General features: G+C 34.7%; 1 protein-coding gene across 1 annotated transcript in view; it reads left to right on the top strand.

Moving 5' to 3' along the window:
- Positions 1-22,527, top strand: part of NCAM2 (neural cell adhesion molecule 2) — a 301,713-nt gene that overhangs the window by 192,148 nt on the left and 87,038 nt on the right. The window contains exon 9 of the mRNA XM_074599962.1: positions 18,653-18,803. Coding sequence (XP_074456063.1) covers positions 18,653-18,803 — 151 coding nt within the window. The remainder of the gene's footprint in view (positions 1-18,652; positions 18,804-22,527) is intronic.

The following is a 22,527-nucleotide window of genomic DNA, read 5'->3' on the forward strand; positions in this document are numbered from 1 at the left end:
TGGAGTTCTTTATTTCCCGCTTCTGATTTTTTTTTCTGTTTTTGTCTTTTCTTATATTTTTCCTCACACAGAGCAAGTAACTACAAACTGAGCCTATTTCCCCATTTTGTTTTCACATTTTTATGTTTTATTTCAAAAGTAGGTTGAGAAAGATTACAGTTTGACAATGAAGAAAGTCACTTTACGAAAAAGAGCTGTAGATAGATGAAATGGTGAAAGGAAAAGGGAACGGTGTAATGTTATTCCGAACTATGCAGATAGCAAGCTGTTTCTAAAGACCCCTCCTTCTTTTTCTTTTTTTTTTAAATAATTTTCTTTAAATATTTGAATAAGTGTTTTCTTATTAATTTCCTTACATAAACTACAGAATTTCTCTGTGCTCGTTAAAATCTGAGATGCCATCTTTCTGGCTAGCTAATTCAGAATTTTTACTCCAGATGATCAAATAGCAAAATACAGTCTTCTTGCAGATGTTTGCATTAAGCTGTTGCTTAAAAAAGGAATTGACAAACTTACACAGTAATCATACCACTGAGAGAATTAACCACACAGTAAGTCACTCAGTTTATAGGGAATTGCTGTATATTAAGGAATGAGGTACTTCCATTATTTGTGTTCTGAAGGAGTACAGTCTGGTCTGGTCTAGTTTCTGACTTGACCTTTCCTGGAATTCAGGTGGTTTATGTGAGGCTCTGTCTACCATTTTCCTGCTCTATGATTTCCATTTGGGAGCAACATAACAGTATTAATATAAAATTTTTTCTAATGGTTTTGCATTAAAACGAAGCAGTTCTCTCCTCCTTTAATATTTCAACTCAAAGGTCATCTTTCTGACCCACAAAGACTATACTTGGTTCAAACATTACAAATGTAACTTTTCACTTATGTTTTGAATGTTCCTAAAGTAACTTTGTTATATCAGAAATTGAAAATGAAAGCAAATTGCAGAAACAAGCTAAAAAAACGCTGGTGCAATTGAAACCTGAAATTTGTCCGGTGCTTATATAAGACAGTATTACATTCTTAATTCAAACTGCAGGTGGTTAAACTGTCTAGACATGTTACTGTAGAATTCTATGAACTGAGATTCAACTGAATAATACTGGCAACCAAACTAAAACCTATATTCACTTTCTACCAGTGTGCTGACATGCTGTACGTGGAAGATAAAAAGAATGTTCTTGCCAATGAAAGAATTCTATATGTATTGTTCATGGGAGAGTTTTTGCTGAACGTTGAATAAATGTTCTGAAATACTGTACATGCTCTTGAGCTATAAAATATGCTGCTGCATTTGCCCTGTGGTCCTCTAGCTCTTGGGTGCCAAAGCCTTGGCTTGTGCTTTCCTATCAAATTAGGTGACTAGGGAACAAAACTGGCAGTGATTAAAGTATTGAATAATTGTTGAATAATACAGCAATGTTTTGCACACAGAAAGAGAAGAAAAGGGTGATTGAAGAAAATGGGGAGGTGGGGGGCTTGAACCTAGTCTTTAATTGAAAATATTACATATATGTGATAACTTTTGAAATAATGTTCAATCACCAAACATATTTGCATAAATAAAAAAATTATCATCTACATCCATCTTTTGATTTTTTTACCAGTTTTAAAACATTTTTTGGTGTAGACTGCACTTTATTCAACATTTTTGTTGAATTAAGAGTATCTTTAGGGGATGAATTTTTTCTGTAAAAGATGGAAGAACTGCTCTAACTATAATATTAACATGATGATGATTAAAAAGCACAGAAAGTGTTGTTCTTATTTTTAATTATACTTTTATTACTTTTAGTATGTAGCTCTTCAATCATATTATTCTTTTTTTGCTAAAATGCAAGCATTACCTCATGTGGATAAGGAGGAATCATTCTTAGGCTGCATGGATTCAGAATGTTTTCTTTCAAATTATAGATAGATCTTATAATCAGGACAAAGACTTTTCTCAGTTTTGAAATTATTATATCCAAAAGAATGGAAAATATGCACCAAAGTCATAGATCAAAGAAATAACCCTGCTGGGCTTAAGGAGGATAATGTTAATGAGTAAGAGGTCTATAATTATCTCTTAGGAAAATATAGCTTTGATAAAGGATTTTCAGTACATCAGAAGTGTGTATTTGAAAGTTGAAGCCAAGTGAGTTCAAACCAGAAGCAAAGAAGCCTTTTCCTCTCTCCTTTTATCAGTTAGCCTTTGGAACAGCCTACCGCACAGAGTGTGGTCCCTCTTTCATTAATAATTTGAAATAAAGGGGTCTTTCCCCTTCCTCTGACCTCTCTTGGAAGTTTAAATGGAAAGTTTTCTGGGAGATCACATTAAAAGACCCCTGTAATCGTTTTATGGTTTTATAACCCATAAATAAATGGGAGTGGGTAAGCCTGAGTAAATGAATGATTATGCATGACAGAAGGTGTTTGGCTCACCCTTAAAGATTTGAAAATGGAAATGGAGGTTTAGTCAAAGACCAGAGCTTCATCTGCTGTTGCAGTGTCAAGCCAAAACTCTCTGCTTGGTGCATGTGCTCTGCCTCTGTGTTTCTAGTTCCCGACTCCCCAGCATTGCACGTCCTTTCACTGGCATGCCAAGCTGGCCATGCTGCTTTTGACTGTGATTCTAAATGGCATATTCCTGCAGGCCTCTCTGCATCCAGCAGGCCTGGCCCTTTTCCCAGTAAAAAGAGGAGGCAGGAGAAGAGTTGCTTTTTGTAGAACAGAAGGAAGGATAGTGATTTGATTTGATTTGATTTGTGGTAATCACTAATAAAATGGATGGTGGACATGCACATAAATATCTACAAACATCCCTGAAGAAGAGCATATCCTGATTCTCTGCTAAAAAAAAAAGTCAGATTCCTGTGCATACCACAGAAATGTGAGGGCAGAGTTTCATGCTCTACTTTCCTAGTATCTAATTCTAGCAGAAATATGAAAGCTGACCAAAATATGTTGTTTGTAATTACCATTTCAAGCCCTGTTTTGGAACACAAATGACAATAACAGATGGGGCTTGATATGAGGCAGTGGCTCCACTGTATGCAGCGTGTGTCCAAAGGGACAATCTTTACCCTGAAGACTTTATGATCTAAACATTCAAATGAATGAAAGAAGTCAGTGTAGAGAGGTCACAGTCCAGTATCTCATACACAATCTTGATAATGCCTCGTGTGGGGTAACTGGTTAACAAAAAAAAAAAAATAAAACATTCCAACTCACAGCCTAATAAAAAGAAAGAATTTGCAACTTGGGTGTTGGATTTAAGATATCTGAAATCATACTGTATTTTGAATATATTTGATACAGATTCACCAAATGTCTTTGAAATACCTTACACTATTCTCCTTGTAAAGTAAAACTTTGTAATGAAGACTATAGAGTTCTGCTTCCTTTCATCTACCTACCATTGCAATAATAATCTGGTGTTCCCATGAAATTTCCTATGACATTGTTTCTAAATATTGCAGAGCTCAGACAAACAATTAAATGCTTTTCCAAGTTTGAATTCACTTTATATTGCCATGCAAATCATAACTATTTGGAGCTTATAGAGTTTTTCGTAGTTTTCATGACCAGACGATAGGCAAAGGTAAAGAATTTGGGGTTTGTTTTGTGTTTTTCTTTGAAAGGTCAACTCTGCTTTTCCCCTAAGCCTCTTAACTCCACTTCAGCTATTAAAAATGTTAATAAAAAGAATCTGAAATTATTCTGACTCCCTGTATATGGTATTGTCACTGCACAAAAAGAAGCAGCGTTACAGTGTCAGCAAATTGTGTTGCCTTTTGAGATAGTAATGAAAGCTTTGTTACATTCTTGCTTGCCAAGGATCAGCTCTTTATTTGAGATTAATCAACCAAAAAGAGGAAACATAGATATATCTAAGGTATTTTAATTGATTTCAGGAGACTTCTTCCTTTTTCTGAGCTGTACAAATACCAGTCTTTGTAAATTAATCTCAGGAACTTTTCTCCTTTGAATAGCTGGGAAGATGTAAGGGGCAAGTCTCCTTGCCTTATCGAAGAAAATTGTAATAACCCGTTTCACTTACAAATTGTATGAACAGCTTCTGCTTACAATATCATAGAATATTTTTGCTGTTGTAATATATTAGCACAGGCCTTCAGACTAGCTGCAATTGCACTTGATTATGCAATTGAGACACTCTGCAAACAATTCGATCAGGCATCAAAGTTTTTGTTATTTTGTTTGTAACTCTAAAATTAATCATAGTGGGCTTCACATGTTAATGCTATGAAATAGAAGACTAAAAATATTGTTACTGGAAGAAGAAGGTAAATACATTGACTTAAGAGTGAGTAGAAAGCAGGACAGTGGCCTTAAATGTTAGGCAATTAGTACTATTGAGAATATATGGATTTATACCCTGTGACATATGCAAAACATGGAGTACATATGAGCACTGAATAGTGTATTATACTGTCACCAGTTACTTGATCCATAGAAATCTGCCTATGTTTTGGGGCTCCTTCATCTTCTCTTTGTCATGTTCAGCTACACTAATATGGATTTGGGACAAACTCTTCAGTAAATTAGAAGGAGCTAAAAGTAGAGCATACAGTTTTGGAAGATGACAATATCTTAGTATGAAGATTGATTTTGGAGGGGTAAGATCATATGCAGTTAGAAATAAATAGCAGATTTCCTGGGTGAGTGGAGGAAGCATTACAGCAGGAAAGCTGTAAGCCAATGTGGATATTTCAAAGTCCTTAACTAGCCCAATCACTCAGATGAGTTCCATACGCTCATTTAGGTAACAGTATCTACAGTGATGTGTAAATGAAGCCAAAACTGTAGCCAGAAATTATTTTGAAGTACCATAGCCTCTTCCCCAATTCAGGCTTGGTTGGTGGTTATATTGACCACTAAATATCAGGCACGTGGCCAGAAGGCCCTTCAGATTTGTTCCTCTTTTAAGAGAGAAGTTAATGCTTTGTTACCCAGAGTAGACCCAAACGGCTTTACATACACACATCCATATATGTACTCATGTCGTGTGTCTGACTGTATTGGTATTACACTAGCTCAGAATTTTCTCATTTCTTCAAATTTTTCCTTTCAGTAAAATTATAAGGTCCGTTTCCACTGGGACAGAATTAAGTAACAGGAGACAAAGTTGTTCATTCTTTAAAGATGACAAAAAGGCAAGAAAATGTAAAATTTAATACGTCTTCTGTATTAAAAGCTTAAACAACCTAGGAAAAGAAGGATGTTTATTTAGGAACATGACTAATTTAATCAGTTGTTTAACATGATACCTAAACTTAAATTAAGTACAAAGTTTTTATCCATTCTGTAAAAGGATAATCCTATTTCTACCGAATTTATATTTCATACTTAGATATCGCCCTCTGTTTAATCCATTTGCTTGTGTACTACCTATGCACCAAGTAGATATTTTTTTGTGCTTTCTATGGCTTTTGGTGCTGCATTTACTGAAATAAAGCCATACAAGCTTGGAAATGACATTTCTTTCCCTTCCAATATTAGCTTTTTACATGTAGTCATCAGTGATGATATTCCATCTGTTACACTAATGAAGACTGAAACTATCAGAGAACTTTTTATGGACCAGCATTTTCTACCATACCAGTGCAGCTTGGACTTGAATATTCATTCATTCATTCCTTCCACTACGCAAAAGATTGTTTCATGAGCTTCTGTCTAAGTATCAGTTGTATTATCTGCTAACGGTTTAATAACTTTGAAATAGCTGTTACTTCTCTGATGAAATAGAGATCCTGCATTTGATGATACATTAAGCAATACAGCCACACTTTATAGACTGGAGTCATTTGATAGTTTTCACCAACATACTATAGGACATTCTCCAGAGACTTCGGAAATGTTACATTTTCTAGATACCGTGGAAACTCATAGGAAATGAGTACAATCAACAGCACAATCAGCAGTGGAATGCTGGCAAAATGTAATTTATGCTATTAAAACCTGTCAGTAGTTTTCCTTACCTGAAAGGCAGTTTTAATTCCCTTGTATATTAGGAGAAATGAGTGTCTAGACTTTCGGGAAAATCAGGATGAAAGCAAGTGGCCTGGAAAGTCTTTTTCAATTTTTTTTATTTTTTTTTTTTCTAACAAATTATCTAAAATCTGTCTAGTAATTTGTTCTTAGTAATTCGTTAATGTCCTTAATATGCTGTTAAAAAACCCACATTTTCCTATCATGTTTTCGCTGTACCATCTCCCTGTGTGCATCTACTCATACACTATATTCCTATTAGTAACAGTTTCCAGATTTCAAACACAGTCAAGTTATGCAGTTTAACATGACAGTGATGATGTACTAGTGTATGTCTGTCATTTGTGTGACAGTTAGGAGGCTGTGCAACTTAACTGAAAGCATAATGCAAGAATCTTATTCCTTTGCATTAGGAAAAGTGAAGACTCTCTGCGCCTTCCCTTACTGACAGCTTCTGAAATTCAGCAAACGATATTTCTTAGGTTTGCTTAACTGAACCATAGGTCTGAGCTCTGATTCATAGTCAAAAGAACTTCCATCCATGCATGAACTCAACCTGTGTTACTAAAATTTCTAAATGTTGCAATAGCATAAATAATGGTATCAACAATAAGATGTGTTTTGTCTTTCTAGAAATTTCTGCTTGTAGAAATCAAGTGGTAATCTTTACCTTACTGCAAGCTGATCATCTAACATGCTTTAATGTATCTTATAGGTAGCTGATATGTAATGTTACAGCCCTCAGGGCTATATTACTTGGTAAAAATTCATTAAATTAAGATAGCACTCTATAAATGTTCCTCTACGTAAAAAGGTATACAAAAGTGGATATTTTATTTAGCAATTTCCATTAAGAATACAGTTTTGTGACTATTTAGAATTCCAAACTGAATAAATACCATTCTACCAGCACATTTCAGAAGCCCCTTTCGAGTTATGGTCTGTTGATCAATACATATTTTCTGGTTTAATTTAGAAAACATGAAAATAAGTACAGAATCTTATCAGAAACTACAGTGGCTTCCTTTGGAGCTTTTAAATGTGTGTGTGTTGGGGGGAAATAAGCATGTCTACTGATTGGAAAAACATAGTATTTACAGTATGAAACATGCAAAGTTATTTAGACTGCAGTTATCAGTGCTTCCTTATCACAGATTCAAAGTGATAAAGTGATTTCATTAATACCAAATCCCTACTGAGATAAAATATCACTATCTCACCCAAAAGCAATATCATAGGCCTGTCAAATTAAGACCTCTAAGAACTTTAGGATTCACGTATGTTCTTTAAGGATTCCTGAATTCACAGGTCATTGTATTTAGCAAATATGCCCTAATTATGTTAAAAAATCTTTACAAATTCTGTATGAAAATGTTCAGATTTATATAAACAGATTAGTCCTTTTGTCTTTTTACCTTTATCATCATACTTGTTAAAATTAAATTTTGCAGTCATAAAAAATTGCACATGCATCATTCACTTTGTAGCAAATGCCAAAAATATTAAATAATGTTTGGGTATTTTTCCTCATGAGATATCCTCAGCAAAATGTATTTTTTTTGGCAATTTTATTGGTAACTTACTTTGTTGGATAAGAGGTAGCTGTTGGGAGGTAGTAGCTGCACAAAAGAGGAAGAAAACTCTTACCCCTACCAGCAGCCGACCAAGAGGCCATTTGCTGCCCACAGGCTCCTCTGCTCCAGTGTGGGTCCTTCCCACAGGCTGCAGTTCTTCCAGAACTGCTCCAGCCTGCATCTTTTCTACAATGAAAAGACTGCTCCAGCGTGGGTCCCTCATGGGCCACAGGTCTTGACAGGAGACTGCTTCAGACTGGGCTCTCCACAGGCTGCAGTTTTCTTCAGGGCATGTCCACCTGCTGCGGTGTGGGGTCTTCCTGGGCTACAGTGTGGATATCCACTCCGCCATGGACCTCCATGGGCTGCAGTGGGGACAACCTGCTTCACCATGGTCTTCTCCACCACCTGCAGGGGAATCTCTGGTGCCTGGAGCACCTCCTCCCCCTCCTCCTTCTCCTACCTTGCTGTCTGCAAGGCTGTTTCCCACACTTTTTTCATCACTCCTCTTTTTCTCTCCTTCCTCACCTAGCAACTGATTACCTTCCTCACCCAGCAACTGATTACCTTCCTCCAGGCTTCACTCTCCTCCGCCCCAATTTTCCTACATACCTGAGATTCCTAGAGCTGGGACAAATTTTGTAGCTGTGATTAATTTATCCACATGGTCTTTTCAGTTTACGTATTGTTACAGATCTCTTTCTTCAGCAATGTGCTAATTCTGATAATTTAATTTAATAATATATACACTCCTTGAGTTTCCTAACTTGTGCAGTTGAGTAGGAAATGCTGTAACCTGTCTGAAAATAAGCTATAGATTGGTTCTAGGGTATCTCAGTGATACTTTCCCTAGCAGAGTGACGTATGGCTTTTTTTCCTGTGCCTGCCATGTTGCATTGTCTGCTTTCCAACTTGTTTCAAACTTTTCTAGTAGCGCATTTTTCCGTAGTAGTTTCCATCCAATTTGACTGATATGTCCACCATAATCTTTTATTTATATCCGTACATGTAAATAAATTCAGAAATACAAATAGAGAAACTCTACTGGATGATACTAATTAAATAACTTGAAAACACATCTTTCTATGCCCTTGCGGATATGTCCAGGTTAGCACATTTTCTCCATTTTGCTTGCTACTGCAATAATTTCTGGTTGTTTCTTCAGTGGCAAAAAGCTCTACAGAATTATCTGGGTTTGTGAGCAAAGACTTTTTGATCTGTGAGATCTGGATCGGTGTCCTCCTGCAGACAATTCCCCTGCTCCTCATGACTCAAGTTATGCATTTCAGGCTTTCTGTCCCTTTCCTGTTGCTTATATATCCCCCTGCAGGGCTCCACCTCATGCTAGTTTCCAGACAGAATTCCTATCTGCTGTCTAACCGTTGTCATTTTAATAAAATATCCATCACCTTTACAGAAAATGGGAAAGGATCTCAAGCTGCATACAACTACTGAACGAACCAGTAAGAGAAACTTGCTGGTGAAACTTAGATGATCCTTTTTTCTTTTTTCCTTCCCCAAAGAAAGCACATGTCGTGCTGCTCTGTATGGGTTGTTCTGTGATGTATAACTGCATACCTCCACCACAGCAGTTCTTCCCACAACTAAAGCTAAACTGCGTCACAGTTTGAACTTGAATTCTATGAAAATGAAATTAACGTATATATTAAATGCATTAAGTTCAGTTTAAGATTCTTGGCATAGTTGACATTTTAAAGATTATTTTATATTCTAACAGAAGAGTTTTGTGAGCAAGAGAGGCATATAACCCGTATTTATCCAAAAATTTGTTATCGGTCTAAGTAGTGTTTTGTCAGTTTAAAAAAAATAAAACAATTATTCCTAGTCCAGTTACAATGATACAAACACTTTAATCGAAGTTACCTAAGTAATACAGGGGAAAAACCACCAAAACAACATTACAGTTAAAGTTGTTATAGAAAATCTACCTAGTTTTCTTTCTGTTGTTATAGCCGCCCTTCCAGTATTCCCCTGAGACCTGAGGATGACAATGCTTATTTTCCTTTAAAAAAAAAAAAATAAAAAAATTAAAGGGAGAGAATGTTGACAGTTTGTCAGCATCCTAAATTCTTCTCCAGGGAAAAATACAAATGATTTAACCTCCCACCCAACCCCTTCAAAAGAAACCTAGCTGTTCCCTGCCTTGGGTCAACTTGAAGTTATTTTTGTCCATTTTGTACTGCAGTCAGCTTACGTGTTTTGTCTTCTTGCGTTTCCAGCTACGGGTTGTTTTGTTGGGATTTTTTTACTGTTTTCACTTGTTAGTTATTAAAGTTATGGAACTGCCACCTCCAGTCCCAATTAAGATAAAGAGATAATGTTTGTTAGTTAGACCTTTGCCGTACACAGTACTTAGCACCGAGCTAAGCAGAAACAAATTCTGGTAGTTACATGATGACGAGGGACTTGCAATCATAAAGCAAACTGAAATCGCCTCAGACCAAAGCAACCCCTTGCAAGTCCTAAGACCCTGCACTGCTGGAACAGTGCAGAGCCTTTACTAGGAATAGGAGAATCATACTTACTGGGCTACAATTCCTGCCTCAAGGAAAGCTGGGATCCTAGTGCCTGATGTTTCCTTGGTCTTTCACAGCTTTGTAACTCATTCTGTATGGACAGTTTGGTGTAGTACAGTGGTAGAGTTTCACTGTACTAGTTATTTCAACAGCTGAAGTAATATTTACTTCAGATTTGAACTGAGCCGAACAGAAACAGGACCAAGTTGAGGTTCCTAGTCAGAGTAACCATACTTGTTGCTACTGGTGCTGTATATATTTAACAGTGATTATTCTTGTTCATATGCTCAGAGATTGAGTAATCACTGAAGAATAAATTATGGCAAACCACAGTTAGTGTGAGCAGTCCTAGATCCTATATGATATGTGTTTGGAGCCCTATGCTTATGCTAGTCTTCCCTTACTCATCCTTTGCAGGGAGACCTTGTGAATCTAGTTTGAGCTGGTTACAAATGCTTTGCAACCATTTTAAAGATTTACAAAGCAGAGGTATAATCACCTGTATCCCATTCTCATTTATCCAAAGAATCAAGTTACAATAAGATTTGATTGTCTAAAGTAAGATGTAATTGTATAGCAAAATCATTATTTTTAGTGGCTGGTTTACATGAGGTCTGTACTGAATAATAACGTTGTACTTAATGGTCTTATTCCTGAGAATTTTGCTGATCTGAATCCATCTGAGTCACCCGTGTTAATGACATCATAACAGTGTTGGAGTAGATTCAGATCAGCAAAATGCTTAGGAATAAAACCATTAAATACAGTGTTTATGAGTGAATCAGAATTTCTAATTGCAGAATACATATGTAATTATTACAGGTGTAGTTTTTATGTTATAAACACTCATTTGTGGTTATGAGTGTTATATATTGTTATGTTTTATGGCCAACACTAATGTTTCTTTTCCTTTACAGGCTTTTTTCATACGATGATAATATTTTTGCCATTAATAACCATCAACCATTTCTTTCTTGTGATTTGCATCTTTAGAGGAAGTAATCTTGAGTGGATAATCATCATATTTTCTCTCTTTATTATTTTTCTTTCATTCTCTTTTGTGAGTAAAAACCAATCAAGGAAAGAAATTCAGTTTTCTGTTTCATGTCTTAGTAAGTGGTTTTGGTGTATTGGATATCCCGTATCATCTCGTTATGTAACAACTTAAGTTTGAAAGAAATGCCAGCATGAATGAATCAAATATCAGTTCATAATTTCTAAAAGTTATACGAAGCTTTCAAGAATACATTTTTCCTGAGATTGTACATGCTGTTTACAACCTGCATAGAACCCACTACTATTTCCAATCTGAATTCTTTAAAAGTAACTGCCATGTCTGCAGATGAACAGAAAATCAAAACAGCGATATTTTTTCTTCAAGATTTAGTTTTTTTGTGACTTCCTTGGTGTTACATTATAGATCTACAAACAATAGGTTCTTCAATAATTTCTTCCCTGTGGAAAAAAAAAAATATCCTAACAAATTCAGGAGTTTGCAGTGTGCTGACATATATATTTAATGAGCTGCAGTTCTAAAAGAATCGCAAAGTCTGCTATAAAAATCACTGAAGTCCAAGACACTGCTGTAGCATTATTCTGATTCACTGGACATTAAGGCATATGCACGTAGCAATACTCTGGAATTTTCTGCTGTCTCCAACAGGTGCATGGATAGAATACATTTACCTGAAGAGAATGGGAAATATTGTGAATATACCATCCATAATCCAGAAGGGAGCTTCCATCAGCTTCTACACGATGATGGCTGTTGTGACCAACAGCCCTTTCTCATCACCAAAGGTAGATTTTCAGACTAGGAATTGCTGGTCACTTACATTTAATCGACTTCTGGAATTTTGCCATCATTTAGTATCAGCATGTCAGGTTGCAGAAGTTCTTATCTTTCATGCTGCTTCAAGGAACAGTTTTATAAGCAATTATGATCTGCTTAAATCTCACATATAAGAAACTCCAGCCTGAAGTATGTGATCTGAAATTTTCCTCTCATGCGGGTATCGACACAACCCAAAATCAGAAAGCTTCCTAAAAATATTGTTATTCATGAAATTCCAAAGATGATTCTGTTAATCGGTATTTGTTTTCTCCTTGAAAATTCAGTGATGCGTGCTCACAACATGACCAAGACAACATAATGAGATGGCAATTTTTGACAATTTGATCTGAAGAAGGAAGAGCTAGGCATAAAATTTAAAGCAGGTTCTTTTTTCTTTTTTCTTTTTTCTTTTTTTTTTCCTTCCTTCCTCCCTGCTTCCCCTGATGTGAGGATCTTCTACTATATCCATCTGCAGCAGCTCCTTTGGAGGAACTTTAAAACATCCTGCAGTTTTTACTCAAGTTATATGTTCTCACAATTGCTGTTCTTGAGTATGTTGCACCGTGTTTTACAAAAGAAACAACAGTCTCGATTCTAAGCCACTGTTTCTTCATCTTTTCTGTTAACACATGTAATGCACGTCCAAATTAGTACTAAAGTACAAAAGATGTCAGAAGATTTATTTGGTAAATATCTGACAGGCAAAACTGACCTGCAGTGGTGTAACCATAGACAGTAATGGCACTTTGATCACAAATAAGCTTTGAACATTAGAAGAAAAACAAATAGAGGTATTTCAACTTGTCTAGATTTTAAACGTAGGGATGTTTTGCTTGCAGTCTTGCACTTGGACTTGAAGGGATGAAGGAGTACTTTGTCAGCCAAATGGTAAACTCTGTAGGAGGGAAGATAATCAACACAAAGTCACAGCTGCTCTAACCATCCAAGAATTATCAAAATCCAGCTACAAACAAGTTACCAATTTCTGCATCTGTTCTCACCTTCCACTTTTGCTTTCAGCCAACTCAAAATGCACATTTTGGCAGCCATACAACTTCATCTCATTTGGTGCTACAGTTCCTCAATGGGAGTTGGATAAATGCTTGATAAATCAAACTCAACCACTAATCACACCATCCACCTCTCCTCAAGTACAGCTTTCTGCAATTGAAAAAGGAATGACAATTTCTAAGCATCATAATCAGCTAATTCTCCCCTTCTGAAAAATTACACTTTTTGAACTACAATGGCAATGGAATTGTGCAGATTGAATGCTCCATGGTACCTGAATAAGTTATTCTGTCCCAGAAGCTGTTCTTTCTCTTTGTGGATGTTGTACTCTCATCACATCCCTATTCTCCCTAGCAATCATATCCTGAAAACTGCATACCTCCTCTGCATGTGGAACCCTTGAAATACACTGTTATCATCGTTATGGTACTGCCTTGGGACCTCTGGAATATGGTTTTGGAGCTGTGCATTGATCATTCAGATCATCATCAGCCAGTCAGGACTTTGGGAATATTCACATGTGGAACTACAAATCATGTGAGAAGTTCGGGAAACAAAAGCATGAAAGAAAAAGTCAAGTAGTAGAATAGTATATATAGTACAATGAGAATTTTATCAAAGTAAAAAAAATATACATTCATTTTTACAGAATCTGTAGAATTAATCTCAAGCAATGAGATTTTATGATTATTGTAGAATTCATTTGTGTTAAGCTACAGACCTGAATAAGAATATTGCAGTTGCAGAAAGTTCTCATCCTTTGGTGTTTTGTTTGGTTTTGGTTTTTTGGTTTTTTGTTGGTTTTTTTTTCAGAAGGCACTTTTTGATACTTCAGAGTTATTGTTATGGTTGATTTTAGTTGGAGACATATATAGAACAGTTGTGTTTTCTTTGACAATGACAGAGAACTCAACTGCTATCAGTATTCAAAATAAAAGGTGTTTTCCTGTGAAATGTTAAATTCTTAATTTAGGGAATGTGGTTTTTATGTAGATAAATTCACAAAGTCAGCTGTACCTATCAAAGTCTCTGCTGAAGATTTGTCACTTGTGTTTTAGCTTTATGCTGGTGTTGAGGTTGGGGGGCCGGGAAAGGACCACCACCAAAACCGCCCAAACCCTGCTTTTATTTATGAATTCTATGAAATTCTCTGATTAATGATGAAAAATATTTTGATTTCTTAACATTTTACTATGATTACCAAAATGCTGTAAAAAGATAACTTCTAAAGACCTTTTCTGTCTTTATCATTTTCAGGACACACAATGGTTTGTTTGTTGAAATTATTCTTCCAATCTCTTAAAGTGTAAACACTTGTTAACATACTTGCTCACTGATCTTGATGAAGAAATATGTATATCTGTATAGAACTGTGTTGACCACTTTTGTTTTCAGACCTCACTGATTATTCATGCTCCACAGTGATATGGAGTAATTCAGTGAATAAACAGAAATCATAAACACTGAACCACAGAGACTCTTCTGGTTGTTGAGGTTTCTGTTTGTCTACTTTTTATACTCTTTATTAATACTAAGAAATAAAAGTGTGGGCACTTACTCAATCTAGCAAAAAACACCATCGTACGTATTTTACATCTCTCCCACTATATATTTGAAAGGAAAACAAAAGATAATTCCAATTTAGTAGGTTTCAGACAGACTTGAGAGTTACTGATATTATAAATTTATAGAGATTATATCTGTATTTTGATTTGTCACCAGCAGCAGCTCTAATGCTTTTTTCCCGGTGGGCATTTCTACTGAGGACTACTGGGCAGGTGCAGAGTACTTCATGTTCCCATGTGTGCTGCCTCTTCCTCTTCCTGTTTTGGTGTGTTACAGTGCCAGACATGGCACTAAGGTGTTCTCTCCATACTTAGCGCAGGAGGAAAATAAGCCTCAGAAAGATTTGACTAAGGATTATATAGTTCTGGTGGTTGCAGACTCCAAGGTTAGGGCTGCCCCTCTTTGACATTGTGTATTTGCCGTTCAAAGTTAAAGAAGATGACTGACCTTATGGATCAGCGTGAATGCAGACTTCTGCTTTGTTGGTATATTCTGATTTTGATAAGATTTTAATTTACGAGAATGGGAAAATATAACTAGCATGGTTTCAATTTTTGCTTCAGGCTAACGCGGCATATTGGATTTTTGTGCCAGCTTCTTCATTGCTCTTTGCCATAGTCGACTTCTGTGTCTCTGCTGGGTTCCTAATGTTAGTGTGTAGCTGTGCTTCAGCATGACTGCACTGTTATTGTAATTTTTCTGCCATAATATGTTCTTGACTTACTTACACAGATCTCTATTAACTGGTTTATACCGTAGGACAATATAATACAGCCACACTAGTATTTTTGAAGTCCTTGTGAAAATTCATCATACTATCTAGCACTTTTCATTTCCGTGTGTAATTCTCCAGCATATTCTGGGAATCCTCTCTAGACATAGGCAACTGCTTCAAAATATTTTTATTTATTTATTGATTGATTGATTGATGGACTTTTCTTGGTCTGTATTTGCAGTCTTGTATTCTTTCACATGTTTCTATGTTCAGAAATGTCAGCCAGAGAGGACATTTTTAATCAGCTATTGCACCATTTTTTGCAGAAAAAATAATGAAATTGTACACGAATCCAGCTGCAGAATAGGACCAGGGAACAGGACTTCTTAAACTGTTCATGAAGAAGCCACAGGACAAAAACCATTCAGAGCAACGCAGCAGAAAAGACCTTATTATGTATTTTACATTACTTTATAAGCAATTTCAAAAAGACTATTGTAATAATTTTAAGAGAATTTTGAAAAAGTAGAAAGTAGCTTTAGTAAATACATATTTTTATGGTCATTTGGGACAAATTTTCTTGCCTACAATTGTTAGTGTTTTATTTGGTTTTATGGACTTTGCTTAACCTAGTAGATCCCTCTCTTTCTTACTAAATATTTGATTATGAGAATAGATGATGTGGTCATGCAAAAATCTCCTATCATTCAGAGGATTTATTAGGTTGTTTTTCACACGAACTATAAACCTAAGATATATTACATCATACGTATTTGATTAAAATATTTTTTTCTCGTATATGAGAACATTGGAAAGTTATTTTGAGTACAAACCAAATGTGTACATATCAAAGTAATTTTTCCCCAGCAGTATTAGAAAATCATTAGATAAACCAAAACCAAGATTGAGATGTTACTGCAAAAGCTATTTAATTTTAGGGATCTTTGTGCTTATTTTCATTACCTTTTTATTTTTTTTTAAACATCAGTTAGCACCATGCTCTGGAATGTATGGAATTAATTATAGTGAAATATATAGTGAGTTATATAGTGAATTATAATATTTGGGATGAGTATTGAACTGATAAAATTTTACTTTTTTATCAAATTCAAAATATCACTGCAAACTTTATACTTCTGTAAAAATAATGTTAGTGACTTTATTGAGGATTATAAATAATTTAACTCTTTTTTACAGGAGTCCTATTGCCCATACTGCACAGAAGATACAACTAGTACATGCTTGTTTTTCAGAGAGTGAAGAATTACCATTTGGAATATATATTTTTAATTCAATTTTTTTTTTCTCTTTTTCATATATGCTCCTAATAACCTATTTCTGGAAACAGAAAATTGAGCTAGCTGAATAATCTCTGATCTAATTCAGAAAATCATGGTGAAAGAACTTCAGTGAACATGTCATTACAGCTCTAGGTCAATATAATTTCACAGAAAGACACTCTCCATTGTGCACGGAGAAAGTACCGAGAAAAAATTTGTAGGTTTGTGATACACAATAGGAAGGACAAAGAAAATATTTTTCTCAAAATACCTGTTTTCTACTACTATTCTCTACTGTATAGAGGTACCATAGTGCTTTAGGAGGGCAGCTGTTAATGAATCACTAATACAGTATTTACACTGTATCTGTGATTCGTAGTTACAGGTTTCAAATGTGACTTCTTATTTAAGTATTTGTAATCAAGGTAAAATCAGAAATAAAATTGCTGCAGTGTATGTCCATTTTAGGTAGGAATAATGTAGATTTACCATTGTATTACATACTTGGCGTTTTAAAAAAGAAGCAAATAATCCATATGTAAATAATACTATTATTAACTATGCCATACAAAGTACTTGTAATATATATATATACACATCATAAATTTAAAAACTATTTAATGTTTAGTTTTAAAGAAATTGCATTTTAATTATCCCAAGAAATTCCTCCAAAAAACATGACTTGAGTACTATAACATGTTTACTAGTAACTTCATAGTTTTTCTCTTTCCTTTTTTAAAGGTATAATGAAAATAGCATTTTCAGCACTAGAAATGACGTAAGAGGTAACTAAGTGGTCTTAGTTACTAGGTTTTACCATTGATCTTGCATTAGAATTTCATAGCTTTAATTTATGTATCCATGCTATGAGGTTTTCACAGGAAAAAATATTTGGTGTTCTTGGATTCTGATGTGGGATCAGAATACTTTTCTTTCCATAGAAATTATGATACACAGAATGCTTTATATGGCTCATTCTTGTCAAATGTCTCAAGATCTAAATTGTGTGTATTTTTCCTGTATTCAGTGAAGAAACAATTGTACAGAGTTAAAAGCTCAGTCACTTAAATATCAGCTACCATGTGGTGAGTATTTATAGTAAAAAGCACATTAAAGTATATATCAAGTTTAAATGTGATGAAGTGAAATAGTTACTGGGTTTCCCTCCCTTTTCTGCCTTCCTCGATAATGAAAGTAGGTAAATATCAGTATTTTTTGTCGGCTTTTTGTTGTCCTCAAATGAAAAAAAGTGAAACAATGAAAAAAGCAAGTTTCACAAAGCTACAATACAAGAGCAGAACCAGATTAAAAAGAACTTCTTTTTCCTCAGGTATACTACTCCATGAAGGCTGAAGTGTCAAGCAGTGGATTTTTTTTATTTTTTTATTTAGTTTTCCCTAATAGTATATACTCTTGAAATTCAAATAGGTTTTGGGGAGTGGGTGGGGAGGTGTTATGGATAAAGATTTTTATGAAGTTGCTAAATATAAAATCTATGTTCTAGAAAATCAGAAGCCAGCATTCATTTTTTCCCTTGCCTTTTTCCATGCAATGATACGGAAATGAAATCCCGAAATTCCAGTTGTATTTATAGATCATGTTTTTTAACAATTATGAGCTTCTGACAAGAAAATGTGAATAATGAAAATAAATCTATGACTGGATTTGTGTTTTGGTTTTGTTTGGGGGGTATTTCGCTTCAATTTCACAGTTATATTTTTAAGGACAAGAGAGACAATGCTAACGGTAACGTAAGATACTATGATTTAACGTGTATATGTTTTGATTAACTGCAGCATCATAACAAAAGGAGTGAGATCATAAACAGGTTTTGAATATGCAGTTCACTATTCCAGTCATAAGTGCATACATTTTGTGTTTTTCCTTGACAATGTTCCTTTAAGCATGTACTTATTCCCTTGATTGTAGTGCCTAGAAAGAGACCATCTTTTTCTATATTATTTTTAATTTATTTGACAAATTTAGAAGTTGCTTAGCTGTCAGTAATTACTTCACCGTAGGTGAAGAGATGCTTTCAGTCATACTTATCAATGGTGTTTAATATATAAAACATAGATAAATATACATATATACATATATATATATATAAAAAACCTTTCTTTTTCCTGAATCAATGTAAACAGAGCCCAGATGGCCGTATAGAAGTCAAAGGGCAGCATGGAAAATCGTCACTGCATATTAAAGATGTGAAGTTGTCAGATTCAGGGAGATATGACTGTGAAGCTGCAAGTAGAATTGGTGGGCACCAAAAGAGCATGTACCTTGATATTGAATGTAAGTTCTAATATTTTGTTTTCTCTTTTAAATTTGTTTTAAAAGAAAAAAAAAAGTACATTCTTAATGGAAGGTCAGTTTTTCCTGGTAATTCATGTTTAAACTTGTTTATGAAAGCATGTCCTTCTGTAGTTAGTGATACTGAATTCTGTGGAGGAATCCTGTCTTTTCTAAAGTTGACAAGACCCTTGTCGGTGATTTAAGCAGGACAGGGTTTCATCTGAGATCATATTCCAGTGGTATTACCCACTTACTTAAGGCTAAGCTTAGTAACTTCAAGTCTTCAGGCTACTAGAGGCTGCTGTGCGTTGAAAGTACTCAGTGGGATAAGGTAAGGATTGATTTGAGCCACAGCTCAGGTCTTGAGCTTAACCTTCTAAGATTCAGCAGTCCTCTGTTTTTTTTCCTAGTTGTCTGTTTTACTAATTCCCAGCAAGTCTCTAGTCCTCTTTATAACCCCTCCTGGAGTCCACAAGTTTGTGACAGTCTCTTTTAGACAGGCTGCTTTATGGATAGGCTGCTTATTCAAAGCTCTTGAATTTTTTCCAGGAGAAAAGGAGATTATTTTTGCTTAGAGAAGAGTCTGATGCTCTTCTCTTCTGATAGAAGCCAGACACAGGATAGAAATTTGAAATATAAAATATACAAAAATTAATTGGAAAATTGTCTTTTCAAACTTCTTCAAATTCATCTCGTCAAAAAATGAAAACAAACAAACAAAAAAAAATCCTTCTTTTACATTTCATCAGTGTTCTATTTTGCTAGAGATTTTCTAGATATATTTGCAATATAGCTTGAGTGAGCCGTTTGAGATTGAGACTCTGAACGGAAGAAGTCTTTCCAGTGAGAAGATAGAAGTTAGAATGGGCTCTGTGGCACAGAAAGATAAGTAACAGCTGCAGACTATAAGCTGAGTGCTTTCCTGAGGAGTTTTGAAAGTGACTTCTGTATACAGGTGTGTGTTCCATCTTTTTGGCAGGCAAGCAATGCATTATGATGTAGGAAATAAATCTGAAAGGAAAATGAGAAATGGTCAAAGTTGTAATTGGATGTTAGGAATGGAGAGATTTGCCAGCCCAGAAGACCTAAGAAATAAATACAATATTTATTAATAGCTTTAACATAGCTATTCTTCAATGAATAGACATATGAAGGGATTTGAAACTGGAAAATATTATTATTTGTTTGGGAACATATTAATTTACTGTATTTGGTTTTTAATGAGTGCACTGGTGCACTGATAATTATTCATTTTATATGTATATAAAGGAAAAAAATATTTTACTATATAAAAATGCAAGTTCACTGAAGTTCCTGTAAAATTTGTGTTTAATTCCTGTTCTACTCTACACATAGCAATATGAAATCTGTTGTTTGATTAAGGTTATGTAGCCATTATGTTTTAAAATTAAATATTAATACCTTTTGTATTCAGAAGAGAGATATAGGACGCACCACACTTCCATTAAACATGGGCAACTGAAATTTAATAATGTATTAGCAGCACAGAATTCATATTAAAGGGCATAACAAAATTTCTGGTTTGATACAATACATTATAGTCTAAGACACCTTTCAGGGTGAACGTTTTAGAGCAGATTCTAAGAATTTCAAAGTAACATATTCTCATTATGGCAAGGCAGACTTAATTTGGAATATGTGTGGGAACAATCAAATATAGTGTGTGAGAAAATGGAATAGCATATTGTTTTAAGTCTGAATTTATGCCTCGGTAAACACTAAAAATATGTTCTTTTATAAAGCAGGTGTAATAGTTATCCTTCATTCCAGTTATTTCACTTTGTAAGTTGCAGGCTAGAGACTTTCAGCAAAAGGTACAGGTTGAAAAACTAAACAACTAATTTGTATTCTCGTAGCAAAATGGGAAAAGGGAGGGAATTGTTATGAGATTCTGCAGACAGTATTGAATAATTTATTTGACTCTTATTGTATTATTTTCCAAGTGATACTTTTTCAGCATGTTAATTGTAATTACAAATGTTGAGATCAGGGGGTTTCACTTTTTTTTTTTTTTTTCCAAATACACATTTACCAAATTGCATGAAACTATTCAAAATATTTTAACTTTCACTTCATTTGTTTTGGTTTTGAGAATAATTTTTTTTTAGGCTGTCTCTTTTCATAGTCACTAGTGACCCATTTTAGCAGAATATTTATTATTTTTAATAATATTGTAGTATAAAGCTCAATAACTATTTTAAAATTAAAATATAAATAAATAAGCAAGACTTAATTGTTTATATTGTTCCACAGTTCCTAGCTAGGACTAATCAATGCACCTATGTCATTCTGAAAGTTAATAACAAAACTACAGCAGTTTTCCTTATAAGTTTTACTACATTTGACAGTTTGTGTAGTCAGGAGAGGAGCATGCTCCCATCACATCCTTAAATGTCAGTGCAGTTAAACAGCCCTGATGGAGACACAGAGTGCCCTGGTGTCACTGTCTCATCCTTTTATTTACTGACCCCTATCAGAGACTTAAACTGACAGTAGGATTGCACAGAGCTTCTGTACTTTATCCTTGTTCTCTGTTGGGGTTGCTTTTGATGATAAGAGCAGTTCTCCAGGACAGGAAGAGATTATCAGGTTTGATACCAATTGGTCACAGTTAACCCTGCCTTTTATCTGAAGTGAATGCTAGACAGACATGAATCGTAGGGAACCCGGAGACAATTATAAGGATTTCTTCCTACAAAGTCATCTTTGAATTTAGTTATGTTTAGTTTTCCTCATATTAAGTATGAAAAATAAATCAAAATTACATGGAAAAGAAAGATACCATTATAAATATTATTTACTAATGGGTTTCATTAATTTTCAAAATCTGATTACACATATGAAGCCTATTGTGTATTGGATAATAATAATAATAACAATAATAAATAATAACAGAAGTAATGGATCGAAAAGTTCCTGTGTGATGGCATATATGATGTATACTAGGTATGGGGTTTTAAGATGGGTCTATAGTGATTATCTATATATTTATCATAGATAAAGAAATAGTTATTTCTTTTTTTAATAAAAACCATGATAGAAATAGATGAAAAAATAGATAGAACAGGAGATACTCTAAGATGAGATTTTCAGAAGCACCTGAGGAAGTTAAATGTACAAGTGCCAGTGAATTGCAACTTGATTTGTACATATCAGGTGCCTTTCAAAGTTTTCCTATGCAGATGTTTACCCTTCTGTATGGTATTTTTTGTCTTTTTAGCTGAGACATAATTTTTCTGAAAGATAAATGTTAAGGACATAAAGGAATCTTAAAAAGCACAATACAGGCCTGACTAAAAGAAGAAGAATTCTGATGAGAGAACACATTATTTCTTGGGTTCCACAAATCATTCACTACAATGATTAGCATTAGAGAATGAAAAATCATAATTTTGACATGTTCAATATGCTGGGTCGTCATTTCTTCATAGCATTGTTCTTAGTTAGGATGCACTGATGGCATTACTCAAGTTGGAAAGGATTTAGACACGCCAGTAATAATCAGCAGTATATGATCCTTAAAAGTGGCTCTCTGCTCGCCTTTAAAGTTTTCCTTTCATTGTGTTCAAATTGTCATTACCACAGTCAGAAGTATTCACAGCACTTAATTGTGTACTCCTAGGTGCACACACTGTGTAAGAGGCCGGTCTCTCTGCTCGGTATCACCAAGCGCGAATTCCTTTGGAGAATACTCCTGTTACTG

Source organism: Larus michahellis, chromosome 1, assembly GCF_964199755.1.
Source record: "Larus michahellis chromosome 1, bLarMic1.1, whole genome shotgun sequence".
Classification (NCBI taxonomy): Eukaryota; Metazoa; Chordata; class Aves; order Charadriiformes; family Laridae; genus Larus; species Larus michahellis.